Source organism: Leptidea sinapis, chromosome 12 (assembly GCF_905404315.1).
Source record: "Leptidea sinapis chromosome 12, ilLepSina1.1, whole genome shotgun sequence".
NCBI classification, from domain to species: domain Eukaryota; kingdom Metazoa; phylum Arthropoda; class Insecta; order Lepidoptera; family Pieridae; genus Leptidea; species Leptidea sinapis.
In genome coordinates this window covers 4,183,913-4,209,899 of record NC_066276.1, presented here as the reverse complement: position 1 = coordinate 4,209,899, position 25,987 = coordinate 4,183,913, and the positions used below count along the sequence as shown (strand labels likewise).

General features: G+C 32.2%; 1 protein-coding gene across 4 annotated transcripts in view; it reads left to right on the top strand.

Moving 5' to 3' along the window:
• The window catches only part of LOC126967122 (tyrosine kinase receptor Cad96Ca), a 91,763-nt gene that overhangs the window by 13,310 nt on the left and 52,466 nt on the right, over positions 1-25,987 (top strand). For 2 of the 4 annotated variants that reach the window (XM_050811542.1, XM_050811538.1), the window contains exon 2: positions 16,772-16,965. In XM_050811542.1, coding sequence (XP_050667499.1) covers positions 16,926-16,965 — 40 coding nt within the window. In that variant the 5' untranslated portion in view covers positions 16,772-16,925. Of the gene's footprint in view, positions 1-880; positions 1,186-16,771; positions 16,966-25,987 lie in introns of those variants that run through there. The other 2 variants (XM_050811540.1, XM_050811541.1) reach the window with 2 other exon arrangements.

The following is a 25,987-nucleotide window of genomic DNA, read 5'->3' as shown; positions in this document are numbered from 1 at the left end:
TTATTTACTGTTACATAATGTATTTACCCAATTCTAAATGTTTTGTTTTAATTTCTAAATGTTTATCTACTGTACTGTATATCTATGTATACTGTCACGAGTTTAGATTATATCGGTTTTTTGTTTTTTGTTAATTTTTCATTTTGTGCACAGTTTTGACATCTTGAATTTTGTTGTATTCTTAATTTTTGTTAATTTTATTTTATCTCCTCTTTTAATTCCTACTACACTTCTTACGATTCCTTTTTGGCAGATTTCAATTTGTTCAACAACTTTTCTGTTAATGCCTATGTTTGGCAACCATACATTAGACATGGTAAAATGGCATGAAGAAGACCACAACCCTCTAAAGAAAGAAAAAAATCCTCGAATATAACCTCAGATATACATATTGCTACATAAAATACTTATTATATCTATATATGATATATATGAATATAATATGTACATACACGAAAAAAACTTTTTTTTTTTAATTGTTGTCTGTCTGTTTGTTCCGACTAATCTCTGAAATGCCTAGATCGATTTTGATTTATTTATTGGCAGCTAGCGGATGTAATAAGGAGTACTTAGGCTTAGGTTTATTTAGAAAAAATCTTTTATTTTAGAAAAATAAAGTAATGTTGCAATGTCCAAGAAACGGTCTAACTCTAAAAATAATTTATATGGCAAATAACGTTTTCCGGGTCAGCTAGTTTTAAATAATATTATAATAAACTTGTACCTACTTTAAAATCGTTAATCGAGCTAATAAAGCGTCAAACAGATACAATAATGTAAGCGCAAAATGAAAGGTCGTGTCTCCGATCTGCATCAGCGTTTTTCCCAAATACAACCTGTCAATCGAATACAAGTGATCCTAGACTTTATATCAAGGGTATAAGGACTATAATTAATTGGCTAGAGGTAGTAGAGAGGTTTGCTAATGACGTATTGCGCGATCATCGTCTCAAGCGCAACTCGAGTGGAGTGGGACGCGAGATCCGGTACTGTTGTGACGTTTCGTGTAGTGATAATATTACTTTTAAGTTTAGTGCTTAAGTGTTAAGAATACGTGTGTGTTAAAGGATTAATTTACAAGTTACAAATGTAAGTAGAGTCCAATTTATTCCCACTTTAATGCCATCTAAAATTAATCAAAAAAATATAAAAGTTGCTGAATTCTAATTGGATTGATTGTGTAAAGTAAGTAAGTGTATTTAAATATCCAAAATCTAAATAATATTAACCCAGAATTATAATGAATTGCATTATGATTTCCCCAATTTAAAAAAAAAATCAGAAATTAAAAAAAATTACCTATGTCTACATTTTTTGGTTTTTGTAATTAACATAGTTATTATTTTCACATAGATAATTGATGTATATTATGTTAAAACATACTTTAATTTATATAAATGTATTTATACATGAATAAAGTATTTATTCAGATAAATTTGTTACAGATACTTCTTTCAATTAAAATTGAGCTATTTTACTTGCCTGTTAAGTATGTCAGTTATTTATTGGTTGGAGTTAGACATATGATTTTTTTGCTAATCACTCATAAAAATATTTAATGGTGCTTCATGAATTTTAACTGACAACTTTCTACATCCGCTAATAGCCCACTGTCTGCACTAAGTACGGCCGGAACGTTCGAACTATTCAACACTTTCTACAGTCGTTGCGTCACAACTTTCATAACATTTTCAAATCTGGCCTTCGATTATGGTAGTAGATAAGTTATACAATGATGAAATAAAGAAAAAACCTTGTAAATCTGTTTTTCCCAATATTCAATTGGGAATTAATGTAAATGTATTGATTTTTCGATTTTGTATTATTAGTCTAAAGGCCTTATAAATAGCAGAATAAAAGATTTACGGCGTTGTAAATAAAACTGGCATAAATTTATAACTGAGAATAAAAATATTTACAAATATACATTTTGCTTACGATTGATTTATTATATTTACGATGGGTTTATTTGCAAGGCTGCTGACACTCGGAAAACATCAGAATTACCATTACTATATTGACAGTTGTCAACGACATAATCAACATTTTGCATATACTTGGTTTATTCGCAGTTGTAACTTTAAGCCAATTATTTGTAATGCCATAAGTCTTTTATTCTGAAAAAAAATACACTGATTGTCTATCAATATTCAATATGCACTCTATAAGCGGATATGAATACAAAATCATAATTTTTTATAATCACCATGCACTAAATTTACTAATAACATTTTATGAATGGTTAAATGTATGGGGACAATAAAAAACTAGCGAATTATTAGAGCAATCATATTATATATTGGGCTTAAAATAAATTTAACAAATATAGATGATATAAAAAAGTGCTATAATTGAAATAATAGCACTTATTTTTCGCCTATGATATATACAGACCCCCTTATTCATAATAGTCTGCTAACTTAAAGCATTGCTAATTCTCACTCTGTCTTTTTCTATTGACCCAAGTCAGAATGAGAAAAAACACTCTTAAGCGGCTGTTTAAAGTTAGCAGACCATTATGAATAAGGGCGTATAACTATAGAATGAATATAGGAACTGCGTTTTATCATACGTGTGGCGTATTTCTATATACCACTATATGTTTTGCGATTATATAGCAAAAAAATAAAAAATCATTAATAAATACTTATTATTATATTTTTGTAAATATTATTAGTCTTTCATTAGGCTTATGATGTTTTTTATGAAAATTAGAGATGAGACGATCAGGAAGTTCAGCTGATGATAATTCATACGCCCTGCCCATAACAATGCGGAGTCACTCAGGATGTGCTCGTGACCTTGAGACATACGATGTCAAGTCTCATTTGCCAAGTAATTTCACTAGCTACGGCGCCCTTCAGACAGAAACATAGTACTATTTACACATTACTGCTTCACGGCAGAAACGTGCGCCATTGTGGTACCCATAATCAAGCCGGCATCCTGTGCAAAAGAGCCTTCCACTGGTAACAATTGTTAGAAATTCTCGTGTATACAAATAATTATTGTTTTGGACCACAACAGTATGTCAGTAATAGCGATAATGAATTTATTATTGTTTCGGTAATGGTTAATTATGGATATTAATATTATAACAGTGTTAAGGCTGGGGACCGAGCCAAGGGCATTGAGGAATCGAGCGGAGCTAGGCTACGTCTCTCGTACAAGATCGCCATAGTTTTAATTCAGAATTAGAAGCATTTTTAATGTATAACAAACATATAACAATTTCTTCTTTGTTCTATATAAAAAAAAAAACTATGTCATTTTAAATAGTATTGGTAAGAAGCTAATAATTTTGGATACAATTTTCATCTAGATTGAATGATGGCTCCAACTGTAATAGTTAGGAGTTCTTTGGTGATTTATTTTAAGTCAAAGTCAAAGTCAAATCAATTTTAATGAAATAGGCTTAAACTAAGCGCTTCTGAATCGTCATATTTCTTATAAATTACTGAATTTACCATATGTTCGTAAAAAGTAGAGCTTATATATTATTATTATTAATAATGCTTACACATTTCTGCTTCACGGCAGAAAAGGCGTGGTTGTGGTACCCATAATCTAGCCGGCAGCCTATGCAAAGAAGCCTCCCACTGGTATAATGATATTATTGATCCTATTAGTAAATCATTTTGATCGAGTCGAAAAGAGTCGAGAACGTTTGTATGGATAAACTAATTTTTCCTCCTAATATATATAGCGTTATTTCTAACTAGCAGATGCCCGCGAAAGTAATGGGATTTTAAAATATAAATATATTTTTTAATATAATAAGCATGTTTGGAATTGATGATTATCTCATGTCCTATTCCAGTTCCGGTTCCCGTTTTCGATCCAACATATTATATGAATCTTATTTCAAGGAAGATTGCTTTGGCAAACTAAACCTACTATTGGTTTTCACAAATCCCGCGGGAACCATGGATTTTTCTGGGATAAAATACATTTTATGGCTACAGCCTATGTCCTTTCCCAAGCCCTAGTCAATGACTGTACCAAATATCATCAAAATCGGTTCTGTAACTCCGGCGTGTAAGCGTAACAAACAAAATTTTCACATTTATAATATTATTACTAGAATTCCTTATATTCCCACTCATTAATAAACGTCGAACTGTTAACTAGTATAATAATAAAGTTCAGACCGTGTTAAATTTAAATCGAATGCTTTAAAACTCAATTGATCTCAACGATTAATCTCTACTGTTACTGACGTACAGATAGTTTTAAATCAATGACCTTTATTCCATACAAAAGACGACAAAGAATAACTAGCAGTCTTTATACTAGATTCTATTCATCGCATATTCGAACACTTGTAACTGTATTTTATTGAATGCCGTGTAAAACAGTGTTAATGCGTCTTTTATGTCTTTGCAGACGTAAATATGGTATGAGAAAATGATAAAATCACTTAGTGGTAAACTAACTAGTGACATTTCGGCAAAATCAAAGTTGCTTTTATGATATCTTGGACATATGGTTAGTTAAAAATATATATTTTAACTAGCTGACACGACAGACGTTGTTCTGTATATAATAAATAAAAACAGTTTTTTTTTTTATATATTTTATAACATAAAGAATTATTTCGTAAAATATGCTCCCTGTTGTTGTAATGAAATTGTTTCACAGCAGAACTGTCAAACCGTACGTCAATAAATTCTCACATACAACACAAATATTGGAAATAATTATGGGTCCCAAATAGAAATTAAAACCATCCTATCTCTCAAGTTGGACTAAACTGCACTCCATGAAGTAATCCCCATTAAAATCAAATCAAGTGCCTCTATACAAAGTTTCATGGTTTTATCTTACCCCTATTTCAACCCCTCCACTTTTTTTTTGTAATAAAAAGTAGTCTATGTCATTTTTCAAGCTCTAGTCTATCTCTGTACTTAATGTTATTAAAATCGGTACAGTGGTTAAGGCGTGAAGGCGTAACAAACAAACAAACTTACATTCACATTTATAATATAAGTAGGGATGTAATGTAGTTAATTACCTTTTAAAATATCCATCACAAGATTTAGTTCACCTAATGTGTCTAACACTTTATTTTTGCGAACAATATCGTTTCAAGGCCGTCAAGTAACCGGATCCTCAGCTATAGTTGAGCGAAAATTTCGCCATCGCAGGGTTTTCCCGATTGATTGGACAATTCGTTCGTTCTCGTATGTTTTTGATTGCAAATTTTGATCGATTCCTGCGGCTTACCTAGTACTATTCAAATCGAATGACAAATCGATATAATATAGGATTTTATAATAGGAAAACATTTTATATAACGGTACAAAGGCACATAAGTGAATTTGCTAGAAACTGTCATAACTATAATATTAACACCAGGAACAGACATAAACTTATAATGCCTACTACTCGGCTAAGTCGAGTCAGTAAGTCTTTTGTGGGGCGATGTATATGCTTTTACAACAAGATTTTTTTTTATATGAGAGGGGGCAAACGGGCAAGAGGCTCACAGGATGGGGACAGGTGGGGCAACCGCCCATGGACATCCGCAACATCAGGTGTCAAGAGATGCGTTGACGGCCTTTAAGGTGGGAGTATACTCTTTTCTTGAAGGTCCCTAAGTCGTATCGGTACGGGAAAACCGCAACCGGGAATTGATTCCACAAAGCAAGAAATTTCTTGCAAAACGCGTGGTTGTGGAATGCCAGACGTCAACGTGATGAGATCCCAGAAAATGTTCAAAACAAAAGTATTACGATATTCAAAAGAATTGTAAAAAATAAATGACTTTCTTAATGATACCACAGATTTGGAATGCGACCGCCTTCAGGCTATTAAATAATAAGTTTAATTGATACGATATTTTACGACTCTGTCATCATATTTTTTATGCAAAAAAGTCCGCTGAGTTTGTTGCGCCCGTTCTGCTCAGTACTGATGCATTCTTTTTGGAATGAGTGGGTAGTCTTTCAATAAGTGATGTCACATCCTATTTTGAATAAAAATATTTGACTTTTAATTTGATATTCACTGATTTCAGTTCAATCGCATTATCAGAATGCAAGACAGTGTCATCGGCGATGTCTCCAATCTTATGTACCTACTTTATATTATAATGGAAGTCTTGTGTTACGTCATCGATCGATTTGATTAGCATTAATTACTTGTATCAGTCAAGGAACTTCAAAGGAATACAATTAGTTGTTAATCACAGTTATCTATACACAAGTAATAAATGTATTTGTATGTTAAACAATAGCATTGCTTCATTTGCGCATAAAATAAAATGGTACTAGCGATAAACGTAAGGCCTTTTTTTTTAAGTAGGTAAATCTTGAGGAAGAAAACGACTTTTTTTTATGACAATAAGGGAATAGATGGACACGACGTTCAGATGATGGTATTTGATACGCCCTGTACTTCAATGCAGTGCAGCTCAGGATTCATGAAAAACTCAAAAATTCTGAGCGGCACTACAATTGCGCTTGTCACCTTGAGACATAAGATGTTAAGTCTCCGTTGCCCCGTAATTTCACTTGCTACGGCACCCTTCAGACCGAAACACAGTAATGTTATGGTACCCATAATCGCCGTCATTCTGTGCAAAGGGGCCTCCCACTGGTAGACTTATCAAGACCTTAGAAATATTAAAGTGAATTTTCCAAATGGATTTCAGCATTGAAATAATTAATTAAAATAGTTTTTAATACGTCAAACCTATGACAACCTTTAAATTTTTTTTTTTGCCTCAAACCTGAGAAGGGCATGTAAAAGAAACTCAGCGGGCCAAATTTTAAAATAACATTACATTAAATTTATTCCTTAAATAAAGCGCTTCGATCCCTGGGTGTGTGGTATAATTTAAAAAACTCAATTATCCAATAGTAGCATTTATCACTCAAACATTTCTGAACAATTGTTTTGTTCATTTCCTGAGATCCTGTCTTAAATTACAGCACCCAACAAAAGACTCGAGTTAGTTAACTTATGATTATTCCTAGTGTAAATAGGGGCGTGCATTGGTTTTCTAGCAAGGTAGGCACTGTAATCTAACTAGTCATATTTGCGCATTAGTCCCACAATACGACATAAGTTGTATGAATCGCTGTTTGCTTCGTATATGCAATGTTTAGACTGCCTACCGTAGGTAGTAAATTAATTTTAACACTGGTCCTATTTTTTTTAGGTTTTTATTATATTATTTATTTAGGTTCATAACGAGGTAGGCACTGCCTAATTGCCTATATGATACGCACGCCCCTTTAATTTTCATAATGCTTACAGCATTATGAAAATTTTATGTAATTATGAAAATTAAAGTTTCTAAAAAAATCATTAACTAATTAACATTATGAAGAATTAACCTTTATTGAGAGGCAACAATCAGCAGTGTGTTAATGTCTTTTGTAAGGATTTTTTTCAAAATAATACTGAATATATGCAGGACAAAATCTATTAGAGCCACCCAACTCTCGAGGGAATTGAATTTTATTGCGGGAAATTTTCCCGCAAAGCTAGCAATTTTTTATATGAATTCTATCGTTTTATTTGATGTCTTCTTACTTCTTATTTCATCTGTATGGAATTTTTGTTACGCGGTTTAAAATAGCCTCTGAGAATCGTGTTGGAAGACACATACAAACACATGTTGCTCCTACTAGCACTCCATCAAACGTTGTAATGCCGTATAAAGAAATAAAAAAATACAATAATTAATATTTTTAGGGTATAAAAATTAATAACGACCGATTTTCAGACCTATCAAATATGTCGTACTACAATTATTGTATTCGATTACCATCTTGCAAGTCTGTAGCGGATTTGTGATTGGAACAGAATAATATAAAAATCGTGATACAAAAATAGTTTTAGATCGTAGAATTTTACTCGAAAAAATAAAATAAAAATTTGGGCATGGGTTGCCCCTATTATTTAAGGGGCATGAAAAATAGATGTTGGCCGATTCTCAGACCTTCTCGATATGCACACAAAATGTCATACAAACCGCTCCAGCCGTTTTGGAGGAGTTTAGTACCAAACACCGGGACACGAGAAATTTATATATAAGATTTACTTAGGTTCACCCAAAGTTGAGACGCATCTTTATAAAAACTCTCACATATTTTTGCCTAACGTTTTTTTCACTTGATTGAATTTATAAACAAACATTCAAGTAAAACACAATAATGCATCTGGACGATTCAAACATCGACGTTTTTCGTTTATTTGGGAATAGTCTTACTATCTTAATAACTATCTCACAAAGTTAATTACATACTGGGTAGTGTTATTCAAGTTATTGATACACCCAACACTTATCTTGGATAATAATATTACTAAAACATCTTTATTTACCTCAATATTTTTGTATGTTTAGGGAATAATTTCGCACCAATTTGATTTATTTTTCGGATTAAAGTACTAGCGTCTACTATAGTACACAAAAATGACAATTTATATTACATAACTCAACCTACAATTATATTTTTGTTATTACATTATATTTAATAATAATATTTACACACTTTTACATAAATTATCTTGCCCCAAATTAGGCATAGTCTGTGATATGGGTTGCAAGACAACGATATATCTATGACAATATAATTACTTAAACATACATATAAACAACCTTGACTCGGAAACAAATATCCATATTCATCATATAAATGCCCAGTAGGTACCGGGATTCGAACCCTCTAGCTTAGTAGGAAGGGTCGCTACCCACTCGGCTTATAGGTCATCATAATATATACAGTTTATAATTGCCACAAAATACTCAAGGCCCTACGTCTAACGAATTTTCGATCACGCCACGACATGTCCGCCATGTCCTGACACGAGTTTAACATTTTATACCCATCCCATGAAAAGTGCTCTACGCCGCTAAAGAACTTTGTACTTCAAAAACCAGTAGTTATTTACATAATATAAACGAAAATTATACAGTAAAAACTAACTAAAAACTAACTACAACATCATTGCTCAAATACACTATACTTTTTGATATACTTCTACGGTAAAGTTTAAACAATAGATACGAGTTTTCATACCTCCCTCTTTTGTACATCTTGCCTCAGGTCTCTTTTCTGCACCCAGTGTAAATATACACTATATATTATCTCAATAAAATATATAAATCCTAATATTTCTTTCCAGTTCGCCTTAACTAATAAACGGATTTTAATGGGCATTACTTCATAGAGTGATGTTTAGTCCAACTTCAAAGATTTTGGGACCCAAAATTATTTTTATTTCCAATATTTGTTTTGTGTGGACATATTTTCCGTGAGAGAATTTATTGACGCACGGTTTTACAGTTCTGCTGTGAAACAATTTCATTATAAGAACAGGGAGAATATTGTTTGAAATAATTCTTGATGTTATGAGATAATTTGACAAATTCATAAAAATAGTATATTACGCACCTAGTGAGAAAAGTAGGTCATTCTATTCTCCCGCGATTGTTAATATTCCGCGGATGGCAATGTCCTACTTATCTCACGTGGCGCGTATACGATGTTTTTTCCCACCTGGATGAAAAGCTCGTTTTTAGTCCCTGGTACGAGGGACAAAAGTCGTCGGGCCGGGAGAGAATCGGCTACTTTTGTCCCTCTTACCAGGGACTAAAAGACAGCTTTTCACCGAGGATGGAAAAAAACAATATGTTATTTATTACTTTTAATTAGTTAATATTTTTATGTATATTTTTTTTTGTTTCACTCAAAAAAAAAACAATAATGAATAAATAATGTAAATTGTAAACTGATCTGTGATCACATATTTACTTTAATGTTTCGAACTCAGATTGACATTTGACAGAGTTGTCAACTTGTCAGTCAGAACGTTAGAAACTTCAGAAATTGACAAGCTAATACATTATCTTGTTTACTCAGTCTACGCATTAGTAACTATGTAATTATCTTTAAGGCGACATCACCAAATGGCCCAACGGAAGACCAGGGCTGGTTTTCAAAACCAGCAAATATGCTGAGTTGGGACCACTTTGTGACGAATAGAAAATAATATTTCTCTATTTTGTTTTATGTTTTATTGTACTATACTATATCGTCATGAATAAACTTTTTTTCTTTCTTTTCTTTCTATTATGTACGGAACAACGTCTGTCGGGTCAGCTAGTATATATATAAGAATCCGATGGAGAAAGCCACAGTTAAAACCACGCTCTGCTGAATATCCTAAGTGGACCGAACACTGTTATTTTATTTTACTACAAAACAACGTATTAAGAACGTTAAAAGATCGCGTGATAATCTAGCTTTGTATCAACATAAATAATCTTTGTTATAGCTAAGTTAATTGAATGGCGTGTTTAATGAATTCGTTAGTAGAAAATGTACGTTAAGATACTTTTATATAGGTAAAGGAATGCTAGTTTTATTATTGTTATAATATCAAACCATTTAAATATTACTACCCGATTCGAATAAACCTAGAAATAAGCGAATAAGTAATCAATTTTCATCGTTAATAATATGAATTAATAATGTTTTAAAATATATTCAAAATTCTCAAAAATATTAATACAAATACAAGTCTTACAATTCAGGATGTAAATTACTTTGATTTGAAAAGTAAGTAATCCTCTATGTAAATTTATGTTTGATAAAATTACTCAAATCATTTTAAAATATTTTTATTTTTAATATTACGATTACGTTAAGTCATATTAGAATTAGAATATGCTTGGACTGTATAGAACACACGAGATGCTAAATACGTTCAATAGAAACTGTTCAACGAAATTTATAACTACAATAAAACATAAATTTCAAAATTGTGATGATCCTAGGTACCAATTCCCCAGTCCCATGATTATGTAAAATTTTAAATTTTTATAGCGTAGCTGATTTTGACATATTTGCTGATTCCTTAGCCAAATTCCGCAAGACCATTTGCAGCATCATTGGTAATCTTTAATAATGTAATAATTGTAAAATTAAGGTAACTGTTTATAACTATGTAACCTATTGATTTATTAATTTAAAAAAATGTTTACTTATTCTATATAATACCTAAAATTAATTATATCTGTGCATTCTGTGTTTATTTGTAAGTAATCACTACATTTCAGTTCCTTGTTTTTAGTTCTACTTTTTATATTGTATGTGATTGTAAATAAACCTAAAAAATAAATAATTCGTTGAGAATTTAAAAATAAAACAAGACTTCAATGTTCCTTTTAATAGCTTTTCCTTAAAAATAACATAATAGATTTCTATCATAAACTAGTTGACCCGACAGACGTTGTTCTGTATATAATCTTTACATATATAATTCTTGTGTGCGTGTGTATGTCACTGAACTCCTCCTAGACAGCTGGACCGATTCTAATGAAACTTTCTGTGTGTATTCAGGTGGATTCGAGAATGGTTTAGATTCACAATTGAACTACCTCCTAAACGGCTGGACTGATTTTGATGATATTTTTGTGTGTTCCAGTGAATTTGAGATTGGTTTGTGTTTTTAGGTGGATTCGAAAATAGTTTAGATTCACAATTAAACTACCTCCTAAACGGCTGGACTAATTTTGATGACTTTTTTGTTTGTTTCAGTGAATTGGAGATTGGCTTAGATTCTTAATTCCGCCCATATAATATAATTCTCCTGCTCATGTGTATGTTAGTGAACTGCTCCTAACGGCTAAACCGATTTTTCAAATTTAAAACATGTGTACAGGACAACGTCTGTTGGGTCCACTCGTACTTAAATAAAATAATGTTTTTATATGAATTTGTCAATAGTATATCATAACATCAAAAATTACTTCGTAAAATGCTGACCCTGCTGTCGTAATGAAATTGTTTCACAGCAGAACTGTCAAACCGTGCGTCAATAAATTCTCTCAATAGAAATTATGTATAGACACATCAAAGGAAAAACAAATTTGTTGTTTTTATTTAATTTACCAGCATTTTCCTATTTAATCACCTTTTAAACCTTCTCTGGACTTCCACAAATAATTCAAGACCTAAATTTGCCAAATCGGTCCAGCCGTTCTCGAGTTTTAGCGACACTAACGAACAGCAATTCATTTTAATATATATAGATTAAGTCATACTAAATTGAATTGCGCAAATGATTACATCTTTTCAATAGAAACATTGTTAATTATTGTTCTTAGAACTAATTACACTAGCAATTGTTTATAATAAATATTGTAAATAAGTCTTTATTTTCACTCCTAAATTATTTAAAGGTTTACTGGCTAAATATGTGTTGTTAATTTTATGTATAGCTATCCGTACCTAGTCAACAAAAGCTGTTTGAAACACCTGTTCGAAACAGATGCAACATGAGATACATAATATTATATATCTAAATATAATACTATAGGTCGATATATTTATATATAAAAATAAGGGACAAATCGAGCACGAAGTTCAGCTAGATAGTAATTGATACGCCCTGCCCATTACAATACTAGTAACTAACTAACTACAATTGCGCTCGTCACCTTGAGACATAAGGTCTTAAGTCTAATTTTAAACACATTAATGTTTGCACATTACTACTTCACGGCAGAAATGGGCGCCGTTGTGGTACCCATATTCTAGCCCACATCCCACTGGTAAAATATAAATGATATTTTGAATATGTCAATTTTACTATAATAAAATAAGATACATAATAGCTTTAAGGGTAAATGTATACACTTCTATAATAAAGTCCCAGCCACTGTTCAGCCACTATCTAAGAATAAATTTAAATGTTTTATAAAAAAATGGCTCTGTCGTAAATCCTATAACTCGACTGCTGAATATCTAAATGATCGGACAGCCTGGGACTAGATTGTGATTATTTTATAGCGATAGAAATGATTGTACAATATTGTATATTTTTATTGAAAAGAGCGCAAAAAAAGAATGCTGGGAGTGTTTCTTGCGCCGCTTCTTCTCTCTCAGAGCGCCATTTGTTTCCGAAGCGGCAGTAGTATCTAGTAGTTATTAGAAATGACATCAAAAAGAATTCTAAAGGAATCAATTTTGAGAAAATAAATGCCTTTTATGTCTTTTAATGATAATACTGATGATACTATTAAATACAGTTTACACCACATTGGCCATGCAAGTCTCTTTCCGGAAATAATCGACAATGCTGTAAGAAAATATCTCCTATCGAGCGCATTCTTATGGAGATTTAACCATAGAAACTCACAAAAAATTGTCTTTTAAACTCTCTTCGGCAACTTTCCTTCTAATTTCTCGTTTATTGCTAAAGTCCTTGGATCTTGAAATATCGAGTCAATGCCAATTCTGCCAAAGCTAATCGTACCTGGTGATCTGTTATCTGAACTAATAAATGGTAGACCGTTTCTTCCTTAGGTTATACCGCGAAAACTATATCGATATACCGATCGGAGCAATATTTGTGCCATAAGATGCAACGTATTTCGGAAAAGGTTTTAATTTATATTTGTTGGTGATTTCTGATCTGGAACCTATATTTTTTTGACTTAGAAATACCAATATATTCGCAATACAAATAATTTAGTTATAACGTATTTGATATTTATTACGTTTTTAACATTGAATATGATTAAAATTATCCCACGAGCTCTACTTTTCGAACATATGGAAGACTCAGTAATTAAAATTTAATATTTATCGTGAAGTTTCTAAAGCGCTTTTGTTTGAGAGTAGTTGAATGAATCGAGTCTTCGATTAATCGGATCATCAATAGAGCGAGACCATAGTTCATGCTGGCAGCTGGGTCAGCTTATGGCTTAGCATATTTGAACGCTCTATCAGGCAGAGCTTCGGCCACGTAAAATGATACTGATAATGATGTTGATATATTGACAGATGACGGCTAATTTTGTAAAAACGGAGATAGCCACAATCCACTACGTTTTATGTTAAGAAAACTACTGCACCCATTTTCATGCTCCTTTCACCAATGGATAGCGTGGTTCTCGAGAAAGGTTTTAGTATATAATTTGTTAAGTTTGTACATAATTATATACATTAACGATATTTTTTGGAGTTGCCGAAAAAAAATTCCGTGCCGTCTGGGAGCTTTCATCGGAAACGCAGTCTGAGCCCTTTGAGATGTTACAAAATAATGTATGGTGGAATTGTGTATCTTATATAGGTCTACAGAAAAGTCCGAGATGACATATGTCCATCTCTTAAGGGTAACATACTATATCCAGTGTTTCATTTCTAATTAAATTAATGATTACATGTCTCCGATGGCTTTAGACTGCATTATTCCCGAATTCTTAAATCATATTTTACTTTCTATTGACAGAACAGTGACTGTCAGGTCAGCTAGTCTTTTTTTAATAAAAATTAGGGACGAGACGAGCAGAACGTCCAGCTGATGGTAATTGAGACGCCTTGCCCAATACAATGCAATGTCTCTCAGGATTATTGAACAACCCAAAAATTCTAAACGGCACTACAACTGCGCAAGTCTCATTTGCCCAGTAATTTCAGTAGCTACGGCGCCCTTCAGACCGAAACACAGTAATGCTGACACATTACTGCTTCACGGCAGAAAGAGGCGCTGTTATGGTACTCATAATCTAGCCGGCATCCGGTGCAAAGGAGGGTCCACTGGTAAAATCTATTGAAAAATTAAAAAAAATATATACGTTAAGAAAACATATAAATTATCATGATAGTTTATGACAGACAGTCTATACAAAAAAAAACTCAAACAACAGAACATTATTACAGAAAAAGCATTCACTTCAACTAGCTCAAGGGTGTGTTCCGATATGCACTGCGAGCACTGCACAGTGCTATCACTGTAGAAAAATTCGTTCCGAACTGCCAATATACTACCGCAGTACCCCATAAATCGCCTCCATATGCTACTGTGAGCACTGGCGTTTTCGAGGTAAGGTACTCGCAATACTTTGATCACGTGATCAGTAAAAACCACTCGAGTGCCTAACGTTTTATACACAATACCTACAGTTTAATCACAAAAATTTGAATGTACTCCAACAACAGTTTTTTTAATGAACTAGAAAACTTTAAAACTTTAATAACACTCATTTGACTGCTGCGTCAAAAACTGCGGCTGGCAGTATACGGGATTGCGTTCCGTTTAAAAAAGGTAACCAATATAACTCGATATAAAGGAACGGCTTCACAGTATACTAAATTGACGTCACACTGTACTGTGGTCGCAGTGCATATCGGAACATACTCTAAGTGATATATCAGAGTTAGAACTATCTGATACGACCCTGGATTGACATTTTTACAGAATATATTATTATAATAATAACGATTACTTCATGGCGTTGTCGATATGAATGTCACGGCAGAGATGATGTCCCGGTTTAATTCACAACACAAGGATGAATAATAATATATAAATAGGAGCGGTCTTGTTATTAATAAATATAAACTTATGATAAAAAAGATAAACGATTAACGCACTACATAAAACCATTGGTTTTTTACTATGGTAACTATAAGATGCTTGTGTCCGTGGCATCTTGATGCATCTTTTAAATTTTGTAACATAGGTGCGTTTCGTGTTATTTACAATGAAATTAATAAAATACAAAATACTTACTGATGGTATGTGATCCCAGTGTCTTTCTTATTTCTTGTCGTATTATTTTTATAAAGTTTTTCTTCGCTACCTGGCATGTTAGTTTCAATTATTAGAAAAGTTTAACAGAACATGAGGCACGTCACACACTTGTTCAAGACTGGCTCGAGTACGCCAACTTGGGCGTAGTATTAGTTACTTTTAAAATCATAATGACTTATATTTGCACAGCAAGATTTTCACGTAATCGTATGACAATTGGTGAACTATCAGTGTAATAAAATGAGTACTTAGGCAATGTATGTTTAAGCGAATTTCGACCTACTTGCCTATTATGACCACGTATGACTGTAGAGAAATGTTATAGAAAGTACCTGTCTAACCAACAACATTTAAGTCTCACGTCTAGCCTAAAAGGGCACTCGTGTTACAATCTTGGCTACCAGGGACTCATAGGCAGCAACAACTTAACGGCTCGTCTTTTGTTATTAATAAAAGCGCTTGCCCGATAGAGCAATGTTATAGAATTTCTTACAACAAGGAAACGTTACTGTGTTTTGCGGTAAGTCCCTACTTTCACCATTGCGATGCAATCTAGTCAATGGAACTACCAGAAACCTACTGAACTCTTAGAAACAATGTCTACCACTTTATGAAGTTGACTGACTCTATTTATGTATTGTTCTATATTGTTGCGCAATCTTATCTTCACATTCGGTCTAAGACAATGACCTCACATAATTAATTATATTCATGTATAAACTATACAGTTGTAATTATGTATTTCGATAAACTATTTCAACTTTGAGTATGAATTCGAATAATGAATCAAAAACCTTTCGGATCACTATAATAATTGAATATTATATGGATAAATATTAATGTAATGAAAGTTTCACTTTAAACAATACAAATAATAATAAAAATTAGGTGAAAAAATAACGTCAAATAACTTATACGTCTAGATTGAGTCTGCTGCTGTTAGACAACCGAAAAAACAGGCCAAAATGGCCAGGAATATTAGTTTAGTGTGTGTGACAAGCTACGTCTTAAACTCGCGATTTGTATAACACTTTGTGTTAGTGTGCGTGAATTGCTCAAAATAGAGTTTAATTCTAAAGTAAATTTTTTTCGACGGTTTCACAGCTGTCATAGTCTATCTAGACTATAGTCTAAGGTATTAGGAGATCAACGGAATGAATCGTAGTTCTTAAAAATAACTGTAAATTAATCGTAAATTTTAATATTGTTTCAGATTTGAATCTCAATAGTGTAGTGAATCATTAATAAGTAACGTACACATTCATAAATGTGTTAGTGAAGTGATGTGGTCACGTGAGCTAAAACAAATGAAGCGACGCAAACAGCGTCTAGCAGCGCTACTCGAACCCGGCCAATAACTTCATACAATGCTGGTAGCTTGGATCATAGCGGGATGCCTAGCGTTTGGTGAGTACTCTTTACTACCATGCCACCCTAGTACTGTAGATTGTGGTGTGAAGGGTTAAAGCCAATAAAAACAAAAAATTATCGGCCAATAACTTGATACAAACAAAGTCACTGGTTGCTTGGATCGAAGCGTGATGCCTAGCATTTGGTGAGTACTCTTTGCTATCATGCGACCCTAGTACTGTAGATTGTAGTGTGAAGGGTTAAAGCGACTAAAAACACAAAATTGTCGGACAATAAATATTTTAGAAAACACACACACACCATTTCATCAGACCACATTGTTATTGGTTCATGATCTTATGTTTCAAATACCAGCTACTTGAACATAAATAAAACAGAAATACAATTTATGCTTATATAATTATTATTACTATATTATTATTTTGTATACAGTGATTGGTAGAGAAATTATTATTAAAATACATTTTTATTCCACCTGCTTTAATATAAACATCACATTCATAAATATATTTCTTTATTTTATGTAAATATGTAAAAAAAATCTAAGAATATTTAAATAAAGAATAATTTTCTTAAATAACATTTTACATACTCAATTAACAATAGCGTCTAAGTACTTATCTTTATTATAAGAAAATAGTAATTTTTAGTCACACACGCTATTCAATAGTCCTCAGAAAATAGAAACATGTCAACGATCAGAGAGAAAGCAGACCCTCCTAAGAAATGTCCCACAACTCTTAGCTGGTATTAGAAATTCCTCAGAGCATTAGATGTTCTTAGAATTCACTAGGATATAAGAACGCGGTAACAGGTCTAGCCTAGCTTCCACGTCATATCAATGTGGGACACGTACGTCCAGATGTGTGAAGGTGAGCGTATGTGGTATAGAATAACCTCTATGCTCCCTATATCTATTTCAACTGTACTAACACGAATCGCTAAGGATAGTAAGAGATAGTTGCAAAGTTCCCAGGCATGTTTGATATGGCTAGTAGGATGCGCAAACAATATTGCATCTCGTTCTCACATATAGTGTATGAGTGTGATGTACGTATACAAACAGTATTCTATTATGTGACGGTGTCTATCACGGAGTACTAGGATAACAGGAATGAAAGAATATATTTGCGATGTTATCTAATGCAGTAAGAAGTCGAACATGGTCTCAGCATTCCACAGCACTTTGATGTGTCGTAATTCTTGTTCGAAAAAGAGTAGTTATGTAACGGTTTGAGTATGTGAAATGACTTTATAATCTCTGATACTTAATATGAGAACTATTATTTTTACAGTACCATTCGATTTCTTTTAGTTGAGAAGGAAGGTGGGTAGTGGGATTTAACTTAAACCGATAAACAGTGATGATGTTTTCAATACATAACATCTCTTACCAACTAATAATATAAATTTTGTAGTTTCGTTACTATTTTCACCCATCAATTAAAAGAGGTAGATTATTGTAGGTACCACTATTATTATACATAATAATGCTATCAATTTATATCCTATCTTCTTGCTGAAGAATTAAGTGTCCGTTTCGACCTCTAAATTTGATTTTTCACACTTTCTGCTTCATGAAATTTGTGAACTGTAGTATTTCTGAATCGATACCAATTGGAGACTTTCGAGCTACTTTCACATGAAAGGCCTGTAATACATCTTCAAAAGGTTTTCCATTAAATTAAATCAAATCAAATCAAAGTAAATACAGACGAAATCCTACAAGTGTATCAAATTCAAATTGTACAATAAAATATACATTTTACTTTCTGGTAATATTAATTTTAAATATGTTAATAAAATCAATCATATCAAAATCACTTTATTCGTGTAGGTCACGGAAATGACACTAATTATGAAAGTCAAAAAATATTTTTTCTTATTGAATCTACCCTACTTCGTAAAGGGTTGAGCTAATGAGAAGAAGTAGCAAGAAACTATAATATATATAACAACTAGCTGAGCCGACAGACGTTGTTCTGTACATAATAAATAAAATACTGATTTTTATGAATTTGTCAATAATATTTCATAGCATCACGAATTATTTCGTAAAATATGCTTCCTGTTGTTATAATGAAATTGTTTCACAACAGAAGTGTCAAACCGTGCGTCAATAAATTCTCTCATAGAAAATATGTTCATACAAAAGAAATATTGGAATTAAAAATAAATATGGGTCTCAAATCGAAATAAAAACTAACCTATCTCTCAAGCTGATATTACATGCCATAATTTTTGTATATTTATTTTTAAACTGTGTTTTTTATGCTAAATAAACAATAATTGAACAAACGCTATAAATATAAATAAATAAATACATATATAATTAACAAACAATATTTTTATCAATTATATTCTACACTGGGTAAGTTGCAACAGATCGGTACACTAACCACAAAATCATCGGCAAAATATGTGAAGAATTTCCTTCGGCGAAGTCTAGAGGTCGATATTACTCGTTACTACTGCGTGCTAAAGAAACAATCTAACGTTTTATAAAAATACTATAAATAGGTTAAGTACTAAAACTAGACAGTTACTAAAAACTAGTATTCGTGCATGGAACGCTGGTTGGGTTTTCGGTATTGCAGGAATAGGAGAGGTCGATTTGACCAATACGCTGCAATGGGGTATTTTTTTATAGAATAAGATAAAAATAATTATTTTTTTTTTCACACACTTTCTGCTTCATGAAATTTGTGAACTGTAGTATTTCTGAATCGATACCAATTGGAGACTTTCGAGCTACTTTCACATGAAAGGCCTGTAATACATCTTCAAAAGGTTTTCCATTAAATTAAATCAAATCAAATCAAAGTAAATACAGACGAAATCCTACAAGTGTATCAAATTCAAATTGTACAATATAATATACATTTTACTTTCTGGTAAAATTAATTTTAAATATGTTAATAAAATCAATCATATCAAAATCAATTTATTCGTGTAGGTCACGGAAATGACACTAATTATGAAAGTCAAAAAATATTTTTTCTTATTGAATCTACCCTACTTCGTAAAGGGTTGAGCTAATGAGAAGAAGTAGCAAGAAACTATAATATATATAACAACTAGCTGAGCCGACAGACGTTGTTCTGTACATAATAAATAAAATACTGATTTTTATGAATTTGTCAATAATATTTCATAGCATCACGAATTATTTCGTAAAATATGCTTCCTGTTGTTATAATGAAATTGTTTCACAACAGAAGTGTCAAACCGTGCGTCAATAAATTCTCTCATAGAAAATATGTTCATACAAAAGAAATATTGGAATTAAAAATAAATATGGGTCTCAAATCGAAATAAAAATTAACCTATCTCTCAAGTTGGACTAAACTGCACTCGATGAAGTACCTAATCCCCATTATCCGTTCATAAGTTTAGGAGTCCATCGCGGACAAACGACGTGACACGTAATTTATGTACATATATTAAGAAAATATTATTAATAATATTATTAGATATTATTTATAATTATTAATATTATATTTTTACTAACAGTGGAAAAGCTCAATCCTTTAGGGTAATCAATCACTTTATTCATGCAGGTCAAGGAAATGACTTTCTTTTTTATATCGCCTTAGAGGGTTGAGCTTTAATATGAAGAAGAAGTGGCAATAAACTCATTGTGACAATCACTCACTCATACTAATACGTATTGTTATACTGAGGTAATCAAATTGCCATTGCTCAATGCTTTACAGAACTGAATCTAGCAGGATATAGAATCGACGACTCTTCCAAAATTATTTTCTCTGTGCAAAATTGACAAATCGAATCAATTTGTGTCACTTGACGAAATAAGTTCGATGACAATAATAGGCAATTTTTATAATTAATATAATTATATTAATATTCAACAACAAAACTTTTTTTAGGTATTGAATCGCATGTTTTTATGTAATTTTCGAGCTGATATTACATGCCATAATTTTTGTATATTTATTTTTTAACTGTGTTTTTTATGCTAAATAAACAATAATTGAACAAACGCTATAAATATAAATAAATAAATACATATATAAATTAACAAACAATATTTTTATCAATTATATTCTACACTGGGTAAGTTGCAACAGATCGGTACACTAACCACAAAATCATCGGCAAAATATGTGAAGAATTTCCTTCGGCGAAGTCTAGAGGTCGATATTACACGTTACTACTGCGTGCTAAAGAAACAATCTAACGTTTTATAAAAATACTATAAATAGGTTAAGTACTAAAACTAGACAGTTACTAAAAACTAGTATTCGTGCATGGAACGCTGGTTGGGTTTTCGGTATTGCAGGAATAGGAGAGGTCGATTTGACCAATACGCTGCAATGGGGTATTTTTTTATAGAATAAGATAAAAATCATTATTAAAAATTATGGAAACATTTTTACTCAAGGTCAAAGGTAAAAAAATGAGTTTTTTGCGTTTTTTAGCTACACGGTAAGATTAATCATAAAAGTACTCCAATAATTGTAGATCATAAAATTATCTATAAAAATGTATCAATACTTTTTAAGCTATTGCATAGCTTCTGTCGCGGGCCTTGAGCGTGGAGACGGAATCCAGAAATTCCGTAACGAAAATAACCTTACACTTACTTACTAGATTGCTGTGGAACAGCGGTTATCACGTATGCTTTTTGTGCAGAAGGTCCCAGGTTCGAGCCTGGTGTACATCTTGATTTTTTTAATTTCTTTATTTTTTTATCACTTTTTTTTAATTTTTATTATTATCACAATCATTTTTATTTAGTTTCACCTGTCCCGTTGTCTGTTTGTAATCAAATCTTGCATGCTACATTTTACTCACTTCCCGTTTGTTTTTTTTTAGATTAATTTTATCAAAAAAAAAAAAATAAATAATTATAATTGCATAAGTTGATACAAAATGCTATACAATAGCTTTACCGCGGCAGTCCCCGAGTGCCACACGTCTTTTTCTTCCTACGAGCCACCGGCAATATATTAATAATAATAATAAAAGCCTTTATTTACAATCCTTAATTATGTACAATGATTCCTTACCTAAGTAATCATTGTAATGTAAGCTATAATTAAATTCTATATATATTATTTTTATTTTCATTTGTAATTACTATTTACACCGGTAATTATTGGATGTCTTGCCTTTCGGCATTAACCTCACTCAAACTTTTCCATAGTGAGCGGTCTCTTGCTTTTCTCGACCAGATTGCAGCTGCCACTTTTTTATGTCATATTCCGATCTAAGACGTGGCAGTATTTACTATTCATTCTTCTTGACATATATGCTTTCGTCTAAAACTGGCGCTTTTTCAATATATATCCCTGATTGTAGATTATACGACTTGGGCGATACTTCCTAACACCTCCTTTCATAATATAAGCTTATTAATCTCTACATAAAAATATATATATGTATTATAATAAACTTGTTCTATGTCACTCGATGTTATAGGTACTTAAAAATAATCGAATAAATAATAAATTACTAATTGTCGGAGATCCGTTGCTCTGTGAACGGCTTAGCGTTACGTTAATACATCCCACCTAAAAGAGTTAAGTTGATCACTTATTTCCTCGGCATAAAAAGGAATTCACTGTTATTTTATGGACCTTAAAATATCTTCCAAAATCTCGCCAATAACACGGATATAAAGGCTCTAATAGCTTCAACAGACATTTTGTGTAATAGCTATCATAAAATAAATATTACTTTTAGACTGTTATTAAATATTACAAAGGCAGTTACGAGTTAATTGTTTTAATAATAAAGTATAGGTACTGATAAGATGTTAATGTCCATGATTTAGTTATAAACGCGTCAAATATATCATTTATTTCTGTGGGGTATTTGAATAAAATAAAATAGAAGTGTAGAAAATTTACATAATTAAACAAAAGATATACTTACAAAAACAAATTATGAACAGCAATTATAGAATCGAATTAATGAGTTGATGTCAGCCAAGGTAGACTACCTATGTTACTATTTACATAGTTGTAGGTGAGATGTGCTTGTGTCGCACGCGTAACGTGACAAGGCGAGAGGCGAGAGCGGGGCCGCGGTGAGTGGACATCGATTTGAAAAATAACAATAATAGTAACTACATTAAATTGATTTTTAAGTTGTAGAAGAATACGCAATTATTTTTTTACTTTTTAGTGCATACTATATTGTTTTGGAATAGTTTTTTTGAAGTCGGTTGTTTTTTGTAAATGGTTTTTTCTTTTATTGTTGTCGGATTGGCTTATGCTTGGGTCTACATCATTAAACCGTTTCTTACTTACTTTACGTACTTTTTGTATCACTTAGCACCCACAAAAACGAAAAAAACAAAAAAAAAATGTAAAACAATGAGACTCAGATGATATTGATAGTTAATAAATAATTTTGATCCAGGGCTTAAAACCAAGAGATCCACGCACTCTTTTCTTCTTGTTTTGTATGGGAAACAGCTCAGTAATATTTCCTATTAATAGCCTAAACCGATGGTCGGAATTGGTTCGGCTGGACTATCGGACGTCTTACTCAGTACTGTCCAAAAGTCATCAATAATAATTTTGTGTGATAGACAATGCGACATACCATCGAATATAATTTGCTACCGGACCGCGTCTGATTCATCGGCCGGACCAAATCCGACCATGTGTTTGGGCTATTAGGCTTGCAATGTACTTTGCTCTCAAGATGGCTAAGGGACTACGCGCACTTATTCAGCTCCATTTGCGTTTCGCTGAACAATTTTGGTCACACTTATACAGCTCTGCTTCTATCAGCCGCGTACGGAACTTTAAATCACGTCTGCACTCTTTAATCCAAAGAGTATAATAATATATCTTTAATCTTTGCGTGCATAATGATTATGTCAAATCAATGCAGGAACAATACAGGTTGCAACTTGTCGACAAGGAGTCGCGAACCATCCCTGTAAAGAGTTGTTCCGCCGCATTCGACGGCGAACAGCGCTGTACGCGGCGGAACAGCACCGAACGCTCTTTATAGCATTCGCATAATAAAATCACATTTATCCTCAATTTAAGCTGGTTTGCTGCGGCAGAATGGACGCGGAAAGCTGAATCGACGCGTCTCCATACAAAATTGTTGTTTTCTATGGACAAAAGCTGAAAAGAGTTGAATTAGTGCGAGTAGTCCCTAAAGAGTCATTTAATAATTATTATACCTTCATCCAAACGTGTTTTGTAGTAGGTACGCTGTGGCGGGGGTACAAAGGCTCGTGGGATGGTTTCGCAAAAAAATAGGACATGTTTCATATCACTTCATTGTACTGAATAAGTGATTTGTAATTACTCGCGATAACCAATGGCGGTCAACACGACTGCACCTGCATTAATCACATGCACTTGCACTTATCAAAGTTGATAAAGCTTTAAGGAATGAGGGCTCATATGACCACATTGGCTCACTGCCATTTGGCTCACACACAACCTTTGATTTTTTTTCGCATGTATGTGTAGGATTCCTCTTGATGATTTGCTATGAGTAGGACGTTCTGATGGTAATTGATACTCCGTACCCATTACAATGTCTCTCAAAGAAAAATTTAAAGACATAATTAATATTATGACTGTTCATTGTTAGTACATTTATGAAAATTTAATATATGTTCACAAAAATCTTCACCTTTTTGCTCTTATTAGTGATTTTCATTATTATAACACTAGAAATAAGGGATTACTTGTAACTAATTCTAGTAGGCTTCATAAGATACATAATAGCTTTAAGGGTAAATGTATACACTTCAGGCATTATCTATTAATAAATTTAAATGTTTTATAAAAAAATGGCTCTGTCTTAAATCCTATTACTCCACTGCTGAATATCTAAATGATCGGACAGCCTGGGACTAGATTGTGATTATTTTATAGCGATATAAATGACTGTACAACATTGTATATTTTTATTGAAAAGAGCGCAAAAAAATAACGCTGGGAGAGTTTCTTGCGCCGCTTCTTCTCTCTCAGAGCGCCATTTGTTTCCGAAGCGGTAGTAGTATCTAGTAGTTATAAGAAATGACATCAAAAAGAATTCTAAAGGAATCCATTTTGAGAAAATAAATGCCTTTTATGCCTTTTAATGCAGTGCCGCTCAGTGTTCTTGAAATAATAGCTTTCATTATTTACATATTAAGTTTACTCTTTAATACTTTTGTATGTAGATATAGATGGTTTGTTTTCGCCTTTCAAATTTTTTTTATTTGTTACACTTTTTTGCCACCAAAATAACAGAATATAACTTAACTATTAACATACATAATAACATCATATGGTGCAAATTGTGCCCTTATCACTATATAGTACCTATTCCAGGCAACAATTTGTAATGTTTTAACTTGTAATTTTTTAAATTTGTAATATTTAAATAAAATTTTCATGAATTTAGCTGGAGCAGTTATCTTGAACTTACGACTCAATTCTAAATTAGTTCCGCATTGTCTAAACTATTCAAAGTTTCTTATGTGGTTATTGCAACTATAGTTAATAATTATCAACAGTAAAATTAACTAAAAGTGTTAAAAAATAAATTAGAAAAAAGTCCTAAACCACAATGAGGTGAAAAAAAGCGGATAAAAAGGAAAAAAAATATTATCTCCTAAAAAACTCATCACCATGAGTATCCGAATCACCCCCACTACTTTCAAATTTTAGCTTTGGACGTCAACTTCTCGGCCACTCTGTATATATGAGAGAAAAGAAATAGGCACTAAGCTCGGCAATAAAATATTGTTGAACTATCAAATAGTGTAACATAATTATGCGTTTTACTTATAAGAATAATAAATTTATACAAACTACACTAGTATAAGTCAAGGCTACTCAACCTACGCAGACCGTGTTATAAACTTGCTAATATAGGTACTATGAACAAAAAGACATGTTGGGAATTGTGTTTACATCAAGACATCTTCAAGGTGATCCGGCTGTGAACTATAGGAATTCCTTTGCAAATAAGATTTTTATTTGAATAAGCATTTATTCATAAAGACGATGAAGAATTTAAACGCTTTAAAGAAGCAAAGAAGCTTAAAAATAAATCTACCTAACAAGGT